The following is a 13824-nucleotide window of genomic DNA, read 5'->3' as shown; positions in this document are numbered from 1 at the left end:
AAACCATAAAATAAAACAAAACAAAACATAATACAAAAGAAAATGGTCTGTTTCTATCTGCGATCCAATTCCATAGTTCTTTCTCTGGATGTGGAAGACATGTTGCCTCAAGAGTCCATTGGAAATTTTTTAAGTCCATAGCAGATTTTTTTTTAAGTCAGTCTCTGACTTGATAAAATAAAACAGGCTTTAAAAGGAAACCATGTATATGTTAATTTCATATAAGGCTCCTTAAGCAATTTAACCACTTCTATTGATCCTCTGATCGTCAATATCAAGTGAAACCAGGGAGATATGTATTGCCTATCTGGAAGGTAAATTAATCCAGATATATTTGTTTGTGGAAAAAAATGGATTTAATTTTTTGTACTGTGCTGAAAATTTTCCCCCATGTCTATGAAACACTAATTTGTTTTAACAGTTTATTACCAGGGGAGGGAGGAGGAAAAGGTGCTTTTTAAATTAACTGCATATCTCAAAACACACACTCAAAAGAATTCAGTCTTACAATCCCACAAGAATGCCTGTCAAACCATAATTTTAATTTAATGGCTAAACTGTTGAACTGGATTTGAACACTGATATTGGATAGACTACTGATATGCATGCTCACATTAAGCCAAGAACTCAGAAGTAGAAAGATAGTAGGCTGGATTTCTTTTGAGAAGGTGCCCACTCACTCTCTGAAATAAAAATCCATCTTTTTAATGTCTTTGTTCTTCCAGTAATGCAATCTGGCTGTGAATCATGGAACATTACTATTGCCAAAAAAATCTGTGGAATATAAACTCTTTGAGGACAAGGATTTTTTCAGCTTTAATATTTGTATCCCCAGTGCCGGTAACATAATGGACACTTGAGTGAATAAATTAAATTGGAGAACTCCTAAAGAGCAGTGGAGAGATTAAGTTAAGAATAGCCTGTTGCATATTAACAATGATGGCTCCCACAACCAGAAACACCAAAAAAGGTATACATGCTCAGAAAAGGAGGTGAATCAAGTGTAAAGAATAAGAGAAGCATGCTACATTGCTGTCAATGTAAAGTTTGTGGGCCGAAAGCAGGGATTTCAGCCCACTGGGTAAATACTTAGGGATGATTTAAGAGAGACACAAACAAGAGTAACAAGAGGGTACAAAAGTAGATGGGTTATAATATGTACCATTATAAAAAGTACAATGATCCAGTGAAATTTTTACATATTCACATTCTCTTGGTGAAGCTATGTGGTTGCAATACTATGGAATACCACAATATTAAAATAATGTAAACTATAAATTACTCAAAGGGCTATGTAAAGACAGAAGATGCCTGTAAACAGGCTACAGCATATTATTAATTATGACTGGGTGAGTCATAAAGCAAATGTGAAAGATAAACAATCCAAGTATTCTACTGCTATCCAAAAGACCTCTAGCTGATTACATAGATTTTTTAGAAAGAATTTATGGAAAGATATGAACAAGTGCCATGGATAAAAAGGCAATGTATAATACTGGCAGGAATGCCCACAACAGTGAGATCACCCATCTTTCAAATTACCGAAGTACCCTTCTAAATGTGATATTGCCTCAGGTCTCTGAAGACCAGTTTTAAGTTTTCATAGATCAAATTTTGGCAGAACTAGAACAGATCTGCCATTTATAACATTGTTCCTATGGGATTGACTAACCTGCTGCAACAATGTTTCACTTAAAGAATTTTTCTCACACTCAGTTAATAATGTAAAACAGGAATATGATATAATGCTACGTAAAAAGAGCTTACAATTTAATTAGGCATAAAAGGTGGAAACATGAGAGGGAAGGGATGAGAATCTCACATGGTAAGAAATGATTAGATGTCTGTCAACAAGCAACTATTATAGTACAATACTAAGCAGTGGGGGATACAAAGACAAAAATAGTGCCACCCTTCAAGGAGCTACGTGCACCATTCACAGAATGAACAAATGAGTGAGTGATCAAATGAATGAATAGCATTTTTTAAGTGTTTATTACATGTTAGGCACTGTGCTCAATGGTAGGGATACAAGTGTAAATGAAAAATAGTCTCTGCCCTCAAGGATCTTTTACATTCCAGAGATGGAAACAATGCACATAGAAAAAGGAGTTCTGGGTCTGAAAAGTCATAGGGAGGATGAACTGAACCACAGGGCAACTGATTCAGGTGTCCTTTTGGGAAGCAGTATAGTTCTGATTTGATTACCATGCCCAGAACAAGAAGTGGAGGGGGGGGAAGAGCACAAAGTATCAAGACAGAAAGATGACTATGAATCAGTACTTGATTAAGAAAAGTACAATCTGTTATAAAGGTAGAGCGGTGATGTCAAGATAAATATAGCTACAAGATGATGGTCATTATGGAGTGTCACACCTTGGCTACTGCTCCCTCTGCCTTCAGCAAAACAGACATGTCCCTGCGTTGCCCAACACTTCCCTCACCTTGCAATTCAGTCATCCAAATAGTGCCCAAATGAGTTATTTACACCTTGAATGGACGAGAAATAAGCAAAAGCAAAAATCAGTTGGAGCCTATGAAAAAAATAAATTTTCCTATCTGCTATATTCAAGCCATGTTTAATAACAGCACTAAAATTCAGAAAATAGTGGGGGGAAAAAAACAAAAAATTAAATTCTGATCATTAACATTGCTGTACATTTTTCAACACCAAAAAGTCAATGAAGACTCTCAAAAGTATCAAAGTAAAATAAATTCTCTATTGACTTTCTATATAAATAGGAAATGCATTCTGCAAAAAAATCACCAATAAATTAAGTTGAAAAACAAATGAATGAGGCAAGGAAATGGTGGCAAACCTGATAAAAAACAGAAAGAGTCAATGTTGAAGGGGCTATGGGCTATAAAAAGGGCACAGTAATACACTACTGCTAAAGCTGTGAATTGCTCAAGTTGAAAACAATTTGGAATTATGTAAGAAAAGTAACTAAATTATTCGTGCTCTTTCACCCAGTAACTCTACTGCTGGGCACAGGTCCCAAACAGAAAACAGAAGAAAAGGACAAAATATTTACATAAGCACTTTTCATGGCAGCAAAAAAGGAAAGAATGTGGGTGCCCATCAATTGAGGAATTGCTGAAAAAACTGTTTTATATGACTGTAATGGAATGTACCATATGAAATGAGAGAATATAAAGGACTCAAAAACATGGGAAGAGCTGTATGAACTGGCAGAGCAAAGAAAACAGAACCGGGACAACAAGTGACACAATGATGACAATAATGTAACTCAAAAAGGTGGCTGAACTCTGAGTAACAGGAATGTCCCACCTTGTTCTGGAGAACAAATAATGAAGGACATTGCCCTCATTTGGTACAGAAGGAGAGGAATACAGGTACAGAACAGCACAGACAGTATCAGACATAGTCATTGTGTCTGTTTGGTTTTATGTAACTTTTTCTTTGTTACAAGAGATGACTTACTAGGGATGAGCAGTACATTCAGAAATGACTGATCTAAAATCAGAAACTATGAATAAAACTTATTTAATAAGAAAGCGGGATTGGGGGCAGAGCCAAGACAGCGGAGTAGAAACATGCTAGGTCTTCCCCCAAAGCCCATAAAATACCTGTAAAGAAAGACTCTCAACAAATTCTAGAGCAGCAGAAGCTCCAGAACAACAGAGTGGAGGAGATTTCCAGCCCAGGGTGACCTGAAGGTCGATGGGAGTCTGTTACATGGAGCGGAGCCCAGCCCATCTTTGGCTGCGCAGCACAGCTCGGCTCTGGGAGGAGGATATGAACAGGGCTCGGGGGAGGAATCTCCAGTAGCAGTGGTTCGCAGATCCCTCAACCCACAGGCACCAAGGGTCAGTGACAGGGTTTTTTCAGCTGGCTGAGAAGGGTGAAAGGCAAAGGGCCTTCCCATAGCTCCAACCTCAGGCAGCGGCCACAGAGGCCACATCGGCCAGGCAGCAGCAGTTCCCAAAGCAGCCCCCATCCATTGTTGGATCATAAAGCAGCTGATTCTTACCTCAGCCCTGTGGAGAGCCCTTGAGGGAGCTGATCTTTATCTCACACTGAATGTGTGAGCAGCCCTGCCCCCACAGCTTATCTGATTCTCAGCCCACAGTGCTGGCCTGGCAGAATCTCTCCCTGCTCTCAAACCAGTGTACATGCTTGATTGTGCCACCCTGGAGGAACTGAGATCTTACAGATCCCCAGAGTATACCCTACTCTTGACAAAGGACCCAAAAGTCAAGTAACTGGTTGGGAAAATGCCCAAAAAAGGGAAAAAAATAAGACCATAGAAGGTTACTTTCCTAGTGAACAGATATCTTCTCCCATCCTTTCAGATGAGGAAGAACAATGCTTACCATCAGGGAAAGACATAAAAAGTCAAGACTTCTGTATCCCAAACATCCAAAATAAATATTCAATGGGCTCAGGCCATAGAAGACCTCAAAAAGGATTTTGAAAATCAAGTAAGAGAGGTGGAGGAAAAATTGGGAAGATAAATGAGAGAGATGCAAGAAAAGCATGAAAATCGAGTCAACAACTTGCTAAAGAAGACCTAAAAACATGCTGAAGAAAATAACACCTTGAAAAATAGGCTAACTCAATTGGCAAAAGAGGTTCAAAAAGCCAATGAGGAGAAGAATGCTTTCAAAAGCAGAATTAACCAAATGGAAAAGGAGGTTCAAAAGCTCAATGAAGAAAATAGTTCTTTCAAAATTAGAATGGAACAGATGGAGGTTAATGACTTTATGAGAAACCAAGAAATCACAAAATAAAACCAAAAGAAAGAAAAAATGGAAGATAATGTGAAATATCTCATTGGAGAAACAACTGACCTGGAAAACAGATCCAGGAGAGGCAATTTAAAAATTATGGGACTATCTGAAAGTCATGATCAAAAAAAGAGCCTAGACATCATCTTTCATGAAATTATCAAGGAAAACTGCCCTGATAATCTAGAACCAGGGAGCAAAATAAATATTGAAAGAATCCACCAATCACCTCCTGAAAGAGATCCAAATAGAGAAACTCCTAGGAACATTGTGGCCAAATTCCAGAGTTCCCACCCGGGTCAAGGAGAAAATATTGCAAGCAGCTAGAAAGAAACAATTCAAGTATTGTGGAAATACAATCAGGATAACACAAGATCTAGCAGCTTCTACATTAAGGGATCGAAGGGTGTGGAATATGATATTCCACAAATATGATATTCCAGAAGTCAAAGGAACTAGGACTAAAACCAAGAATCACCTACCCAGCAAAACTGAGTATAATACTTTCAGGGGAAAAATTGGTCTTTCAATGAAACAGATGACTTTCAAGCATTCTTGATGAAAAGACCAGAGCTGAAAAGAAAATCTGACTTTCAAACACAAGAATGAAGAGAAGCATGAAAAGGTAAACAGCAAAGAGAAATCATAAGGGACTTACTAAAGTTGAACTGTTTATATTCCTACATGGAAAGACAATATTTGTCACTCTTGAAACTTTTTTCAGTATCTAGGTAGTTGGTGGGATTACATATACTCACTCATACTCACACATACACACATACACACACACACACACACACACGCAGAGACAGAGAGCACAGGGTGAGTTGAACAGAATGGGATCATATCTTAAAAAAATGAAATGAAGGGGTGAGAGAGAAATATATTGGGAGGAGAAAGGGAGAAATGGAATGAGGCAAATTATCTCTCAAAAAAGAGGCAAGTAATACAACTTTTCAGTGGAGGGAAAAAGGGGGGAGGTTGAGAGAAAAAACATGAAGCTTACTTTCATCACATTCAACTAAAGGAAGGAATAAATGCACACTTATTTTGGTATGAAAACCTATCTTACAATACAGGAAAGTGGAGGAGAAGAGGATAAGCAGGGTGGGGGAATGATGGAAGGGAGGGTAGTGGGAGGAGGGAGCAATTAGAAGTCAACATTCTTGGGGAGGGACAGGGTCAAAAGAGAGAGTAGAAGAAATGGGGGTCAGGATAGGATGGAGGGAAATATAGTTAGTCTTACACAACATGACTATTATGGAAGTCATTTGCAAAACTACACAGTAATGGCCTATACTGAATTGCCCGCCTTTCCAACGGGGATGGGTGGGGAGGGAGGGAGGAAGAGAAGTTGGAACTCAAAGTTTTAGGAACAACTGTTGGGTATTGTTCTTGCATACAACTAGGAAATAAGAAATACAGGTAATGGGGCATGGAAGTATATGGGGGTATAGAAGTATCATGGGGTATAGTGAAGAACACTTTGGTCTTAGGAAATAAATGTGATCCATGCAGAAGTAATGATTAGTGTTAAAATCTGACTAAGAGTACACACAGTAATCTACAAAAATACATAAACTTACCAACTACAGATGCACCTCTTTCTGCAAAAGCCAGGGCATATGCTCGTCCCAATCCTGGTTTAAAATAAAAACAAAAAAATTATGTAGTGTTATTTTCCCTTCCCACTATACTCAAGCCAAATTTTATAATAATTAGCAGGAGCCTAATTACAGTACCAAAACTCAGAAAATATCAAAAAAAGATAACACATATTTAAATTATTCTTATACCTGAATAACGTTGTTGAAAAATAAGCTTTTCAACAATAAAAACTACCATTCAACTGAGTTATTTTAGGGTTTGAGCTACCTTGAAAGTTTAAGAAGTCAGCAAAAGTAGGAACCTTACCACCTCCTCTTCCCCAATCTTCATCATACTCAATAAAATACAGGCTAAAAATTTTATCTGAGCATGACAGTTTTAGGAAACTCAAGTACTTAAGCTTCCCCTAGTAAAAATCGAAACGCTGTGGTTTAAATGAGAAACTCTGCCAAAGGGCTAGAGGACTATGATCAAGCATAAATGTCCTTTCTCCCTAATTAGGATCTTGGTGAACAGGAAGGTTATCCCAACTCCCCAATAAGATATGAGTATGAATTTCACATGTAGAGCCCAAGATAAAAACATAAGGCCCCCACTGTCATTTGAAAGAATAACCCAGGGTCATTCGCCTGGCACTTATCAGATAGTTGGTGTCTATGTCATAAGTGTTCACTGCCTCTTGCTTTTTGTTTTTACCTCTAAAACCACCTATGAAGGCCTACTCCCTCTTTGACCAATAATAACTGCATATAAAAAGTGTACATTTGGGCCCCGATAACTCCATAGCACCTGGCATCATAAAGAATATCCATATCCCTCTTGTTGGATAATTTGGGGTGATCCAAAGAACACACCACTCCCCTAGTCTCAACCCCCTCAACTAATTATTGCTCTCAAAGACACTTTGCTACACCAGTCACCATGTCTGAACCTCCCAAAAAAGGAGAGAGCATCTCTAGCACATGTCAGATATAGACTTTTTCCTATACAGAAAAAGGAGATCTAGGAAGCCATCACTGGTAATGACACCACCACAATCTGGGTAACTGACACAACATGATTCCCAATCTGGATTCAGATCTGGAGGGCTACAGTTTCCCACTCTGTCTCCAGCTGACTAAAAAACATATTCTTTAATAAATATTTTTAAAATCTTCAATAAATTTAATAAAAATAAATTTGAATACTCAAGTATTATACATGGATTTCCTTTCCTTCTCCCTAGTGGAAATAGGGTTATCATATGTTAATATGACTGCTCATTTGTAGAGACATTTTCCACCAAAAGAAATAACTGAAATGAGCAGAAGAAACTTATCAAGTCTCATTTTTAAATTTCTCAAACTCGAGGAACTCTCATTCCAATTACTGTTGTGAGTGGTCCTTATTTATATAGGCATTTTACTGTAGTTTCTACCAATTGGACCTGGAGGGGGGAACCTGGAGCCTTGAGGCCACGTGTGTCCTTCTAGGTCCTCAAGTGTTGCCCTGTGACCAAATCCAAACTTTTTTATTTGGATTCCGTCAAAGGACCAAATTTTAGGGCCTAGAAGGCATATGTGGCCTCAAGGTCATATGCTTCCCACCCCTGAATTAGACTATAAGCTCCCATAGGAGTGCAGATTTCTTTTTTCTTTTTTTTTTTTTTGAAAATTGATCTCTTAGTATGTTTTATGCAGAATTTTTTATATGTTCCACTGTGCCTCCCTGGTACAGTATTATGCAAGTACTCAATCAAAACTGCCTTGCTAGATTGAAAGGTACTCAATGACTTTCTTACAAACAATTACAAGAGTTTCTAATTTATCCTCTCCCTCTTAAACCCCCCCCCCCCCCCCCCCCGCCATGTTACTCCTCAATGTGCTCAATGGGTGGACTATGCCAATAACTACCTCCTAAATCAAATTCAAAATGAACAAATAGCCTTCTCTGACACCCAAAGTCAGGATCAGTGTGAACCTTAATTATTAACACATTAATCCTTTTACATACAGCTCTGCCAAATGTTGCTAAATCCTAATGCTTCCCTCTCCACAATCTCTCATATCATATTGCCTTTTGCCCCAGCACAAACCCCATTGTCAAAGCTCTGGTTACCTCAAGTTTGCAAAACTATAAATTCCTTCTTGATAGCCTAGATCTAGCCAGGATTGGAATCTATGTCCACTCTCAAATTAAAATGCAGGACTTCTACATGTGATTGTCCTCATACTTTCCTAGTAAAAGTTCCTGCTGAAAAGTGATAGCTTGCTCAGGCTGAACTAAAATCAGAAGGGATTTCCTTCCATGCACTAGTTTAGATGAGAGAGAAATCAGTAATGCCTAGAGGCCAGAGGTGGCAAGGGCTGAAGGAAAAATACACAAAGAATCATCAGAGTCAAGGATGTAGACAGCTGTAAAACAAAGAGGTAGAAGGTACCAGGCAAGAAACAGGGAAAGAATGACAGATAAAATAGCACTCATCATTCCTTCCATATCCTTTGAAGTTTTCCCAAAGGGACATAGGAAGGTATAGAGGGAGAAGAGAAGACGAAAGTTACAAGGAGGTATATGTGACTACATCTGGGCCTCATTTTCCACATCTATAAAATGAGAGGACTGAACTGATGGGAAGAGTGGGCTCTCTAAGAATACAAGGCTACTGAGGTACATAGGTGGGATGCAGGTGTGGCAAAGGGTATCTCAGTACCTAATATTTAAAGTCCTTCCTCTCAAGAGAGCCCTCATCTAGCTCTGTACATCCCAGCTTTCTCTGTAAAACTTGGACTCAGTCAAAAGGCTGCATCCAACGACCTAGTGTACAAATCCACCATGAGCATACACATTCTCTGAAGCTGCCACTGCCACCTCCCTGAGATGGTTCTCTCTCCAAATCCAGGCTGTCTTTCTGCTTCGACAGAATGCCTTCTCTAAGTATGGCTCCAAAACCTAAGAGCCAAAGAGAGGAAAGTTCAATCCTCTCTGCCAAGTTTCCACATTTAGTTTTTCCTGTGTCTGAAGGTGCTGCAGCTCTCTCCAACTTGAAATGCTCAACTCTGAACCTTGAAACATCCACTAAGTCCCTTCCAGATATAAATCCTCAATAAAAATAAGGATAAATAATAGCACCAAAGAGGACTGAGCCTGAAGTCAGAAAGACTCATCTTCCTGAGTTCAAATCATCTCAGACACTAGCTGTGTGACCTTGGGCAAGTCACTTAACCCTGTTGGCCTCAGTTCCTCATCTGTAAAATGAGCTGGAGAAGGAAATGACAAACCACTCCTATATCTCTGCCAAGAAAACCTCAAATGAGATCACAGAAAGCCAGACACTACCGAATAATGCCTAAACAACAAAAACTTCACAGGGTTGTTGTAGGGATCAAACTTGAAAAGCCAAGCCATCTCCAGCTCTAGAATGGGGACGACGTCTCTGCTCCTTTCACCCTGGGCTGCAAAGGTCACTAAGTATGTGGGATCAAAGTCCCCAGCCTGCTGGAGACCAGATAAACCCCCTCCAACTCTGTGGGGCCACGAGCCAAAGGACAAAAGTCCTTTTCTGTCTCAGGAGCCAGAGGCGTGGGGGGCTCTCTTCTGGAACAGAAACTGAATCTACAGATGTAAAGTTTCTGAAAAAGGAGGAGGGAAAGAAAGGAAAGGACCCCAGGACTTGGGGAGGATAGAGGGAGGGTGAAGGGCCTGCATTCTGCCCCCTCCCCATCGCCTCCACCACCAACCAGGCTGGGCAGGACTCCTCCCCGCCCCCACCCCAAGCTGCGCGGCCCGGACCGCCCCCACCCCGCGCCGGAGAGCGCCGCGGCAGCAGCGAGTAGAGGACCCCCCCTCCCTCCCCGGGCCCCTAGCCGACCCGAAGAGCGTGCGCGCGCAGCCCCTCGCCAGGGGGCGGGGGAGGGGAGGAGGGGAGCCCCCGCGCGATGTCGCCGCCGCTTGCTCACCTCCCCCCGCACCGGTGACCAGCACCACCCGCCCGTCGAATCTCAGGGGCCCGTCCATCAGTCCTGCTCACAGCCACAAACACCTTACACAAACCCACACAGAGGCGCCTAGAGCTCTGCACGGCGGGGGAGGCGTGGCCAAGAAGGAGGCGGGGACGGGGCGGACACGGGAGGAGGCGGAAGGGGATGGAGAGGAATCCTCTTACTTTTAGAGGAAAGGGACCGGGAGCACGTGAGCAAAGGAAAGAGAGGAAGTGCTCCTGCGCGGCCGCAAGACCTCCTGGGAAATGTAGTCCGGAATCTTCTCCAGCGTTTCCCAAGTTCCAAGCCGCCTTGGCTGAGGCTTATTCGCGGGTGCCAGGCAGAGCCGCCGGTGCCCGGCTGCCCAGGGTCATTGATGGGGGTGCAGCCTTGGAGGGGAAATGGCTGAGTTCTCAGCTTTCAGGCATAGGTTCACCCCAAGAGGAAGGAGATTTGGAGAGACAGCCCTAAGGCAAGACAGGTTGTGTCGGGATGATGGCCCTGGAGGGCTGGACCTGCCTCAGAGGAAGGAGCTGGGCTGGAGCCAGAGGACCTGGGCTTGAATTCCACCTGTCTGTGCTTGAGCAAGCCCTTCTCTCGATATACTAAGAGATAACATTCAGGCATCCTACAGCGTGAATTATGAAGCCTCCAGCCCCACGGCCAGGGTCCAGGCAATAAGCCTAAAGTGGAAGGGGACCGCTCCTTACCAAAGCCCTCCAGGGGCCTCTGTTAGAAGAATCCAAGTAAAGATTCACTATTCCTGGCCCGAAGTTCTCTTAAACACAGGACAGATGGGGAGAGAAAACACTAGCCCTTACATAGACCTGGAAAGGTCTCCTGTAGAAAGTTGTGTCTTGAAAGGAGAGAGAAATTCTGCAGGCAGAAGTGAGGATGGATTGCACTCCAGGCATGGAGAATGACCCATAAAAAGGCAGAGAGACAGATGGAGTGCGTTATGTGAAGAACAAGAAGAGAGACAATTAGGTTATGATTACAGAATACAGGATGGGAAACAGTGTCGGTTAAAGCTGGAGAGTAAGGTTGGGACCAGATTTTATTCTAAGAATAGAAGAATTTATATTGTATCCAGGAGGTAATCAGGAACCACTGGGATAGCTTGAATAGGAGAAAATATGGTCACATCCCCTTTTAAGGCAAATCACAGCATGTAAGATGGACTGCAGTGACAAGAAACTTGAGGAAGAGACCGACTAGGGGGCTGTTGAAATAATCTGAGCAAGAAATGATATTGGCTTGAATTAAGGTGGCAGCTATGTGAGTTGCAAGAAGAGGTCAGATGTGGAGGTAGAAATGGCAAAATTTAATAACTGATTGGCTGTACGGAGTAAGGGAGAGTGAGAAGTCAAATATAACACTGAGATTACAAACCTGAGAAACCAGGAGTATGGTTGTGCCTTCAACAGATATCATGAAGTTGTAATGAAAGGATGGGGAAGAAGGAGGGAGAGAGAGAATAAATTCTGTTTGGACAAATTGAGTTGGAGATGCTTCTGAAACATTCAATTTGAAACATCTAATAGCCAGTTGGTGATGTGGAACTGAAGCTCAAGAGAGAGTGTGGGGATGGATATCTAGGTCTGTGAGCCATAATGATGATGATTCAATCCATGGAAGCTGAGGAGGTTACTGAGAAGGAAGATGGAAGGGGACCTAGGAATTAGACCCAGGATGTTGTTATCCTTGTCCTTTATCCTTCATTCTCAAAGAGGACCATGACATCAGGAAGGTGACATCATAACTTGCAAGTGAATTGGATTTAAGTGAGGCAGGGATATGCAAAGTCACCAGCCTCAATCTCTCCTCCAGAGCCATCTCCAGGACAGTGACAAAAAACAGATCAGGATGATGGCAGATGGCCCTAGATGCAATGGGAGACCTTGGCCTTTTTAAGCTAAGGTCTTTCCCAGGTTTTCGTCTGTCTGAGTGATTAAGTGATTAAGGCAAGTTAAGAAATGAGGCAAAAAAAATGAGGCCTCTGTACCTAGTCAAAAAAAAAAAATCAGTCTGAGAGAGGAAGACCTTCAGGGTTTCTGGTCAAAACAGAAACAATTGCTATTTACACTTACTCTGAGCCATCAGAGCCCAAACAATGACCAAGTGAGGCTTGGACTGAGACCTGCCAAAGTAGTTTTGGTTGAATGTACAGTCTTTAAAAAAGAAATCTAGTCCTAGGATAAAACTTTAGAGTATACCCATAGCTGGAGAGTGTGGTCTGTATAATAAGCCAGTAAAGGAAATGGAGAAGGAGCATTCAGATATATAAGAAGAACCAAGGGAAAATAGTGTCACAAAAACTTAGAGAGGAGACAGTATCCAGGAAAAGAGGGTAGTCAGCAAAGTCAAATGCTGAAAATAGTTGGAGGAAGATGAGGACTGAGAGAAAATTTAACAACTAAGAGATTGTTGGTAATTTTGCAGGGAGTAGTTTCAGTTAAGTGATGAGGTTCAAAGCCAGATTTCAAATGGTTGAGGAACGAGAGAAGACAAAGCATGGACATCAAGTATAGACAGCTTTTGTAAGGAGTTTGGCTTTGAAAGAGAGGCACAATCACCTGCTCAACCATGGCTGGCACAGCTTCCCCCATGGGCCCCTCTTCCAGATAAGATGCTCTTGGGGAGGCCCCACAGGTCCAGTCCCCCAGCGTCAGGGAGGAAGACATCCTGATGGACCTCATGTAAGATGGGAGCCCTCACCAATAAAGCTTCCTCATTCCCCCGCTTCCTAAAAAAAAAAGAAAGAGAGGCACAATATGGTAAGATAGCTTAAACGGATGGTAGGACCTAGGGAAGGGGGTTTTTAAATATGGGGGAAGGGGGGAGGAAGGAGAGGACTTAGGCTTGTTTGGAGGCAGTTGTGAAGAATGACTGGATAAGATAGGTCAAATATTAAGAGGGAAAGGAAAGAGTTTTGGGATTGCAGTATACTAAAGACAATGAAAGGAGGATGGGATCAAGCATACAAGTAGAACCATCTCATTAAAGACTGGGGAAGGGAAGAAAGAGTGGGGCATGATATCAGAGAGTTTAAAGACCAAGAAAAAAACAAGAGTCACATTGATTGTTAACATTTTTTCACAAAAATAAGAGACAATATCCTCAGCTTGTACTTGTCCTACCAGCCACACAAGTTGTTGTTTTTAAAGAAAATGCTTTGTATACTATAAAACACTAGATTATTATATTATTAAGAGTTGTTATGTTTTCTTTTTCTTTAAGGAAATTGCCTATTGTTTCAGTGATGTGTTCTTTGATTTATCAATCCTTTATAACTTAATAAATGAAATTATTCATTTTAGTTTTAATCCTTTTTTAAAATTCCAATTATTGATTACAAAGTTTATTTTATTTAGGTCAGTAAATGGTATTTTTGTTATCTCTGCCTTTCTTTATTTCTTTATGGGGTTTTTATGCCCAAGTGATGGAGTCCTAATAGAGCTGCCCCCAGCCCTAATATTCTAACTTCATTTAAGGCCCACTGTATCTA

At 41.3% G+C, this 13824-nt stretch overlaps 1 protein-coding gene across 1 annotated transcript in view; it reads right to left on the bottom strand.

The window, feature by feature from the left end:
• HSD17B4 (hydroxysteroid 17-beta dehydrogenase 4) overlaps window positions 1-10475 on the bottom strand; it is a 132098-nt gene extending 121623 nt beyond the window's left edge. The window contains exons 1-2 of the mRNA XM_072597144.1: window positions 10296-10475; window positions 6339-6392 (exon numbers count right to left, since the gene is read on the bottom strand). Of these exons, the coding sequence (XP_072453245.1) occupies window positions 6339-6392; window positions 10296-10353 (112 nt within the window). The 5' untranslated portion in view covers window positions 10354-10475. The remainder of the gene's footprint in view (window positions 1-6338; window positions 6393-10295) is intronic.
• Window positions 10476-13824: the final 3349 nt, after the last annotated feature.

This window comes from Notamacropus eugenii, chromosome 3 (assembly GCF_028372415.1).
Source record: "Notamacropus eugenii isolate mMacEug1 chromosome 3, mMacEug1.pri_v2, whole genome shotgun sequence".
Classification (NCBI taxonomy): domain Eukaryota; kingdom Metazoa; phylum Chordata; class Mammalia; order Diprotodontia; family Macropodidae; genus Notamacropus; species Notamacropus eugenii.
The sequence above is the reverse complement of the archived record's forward strand: the minus strand, read 5'-3'. Positions and strand labels throughout refer to the sequence as shown.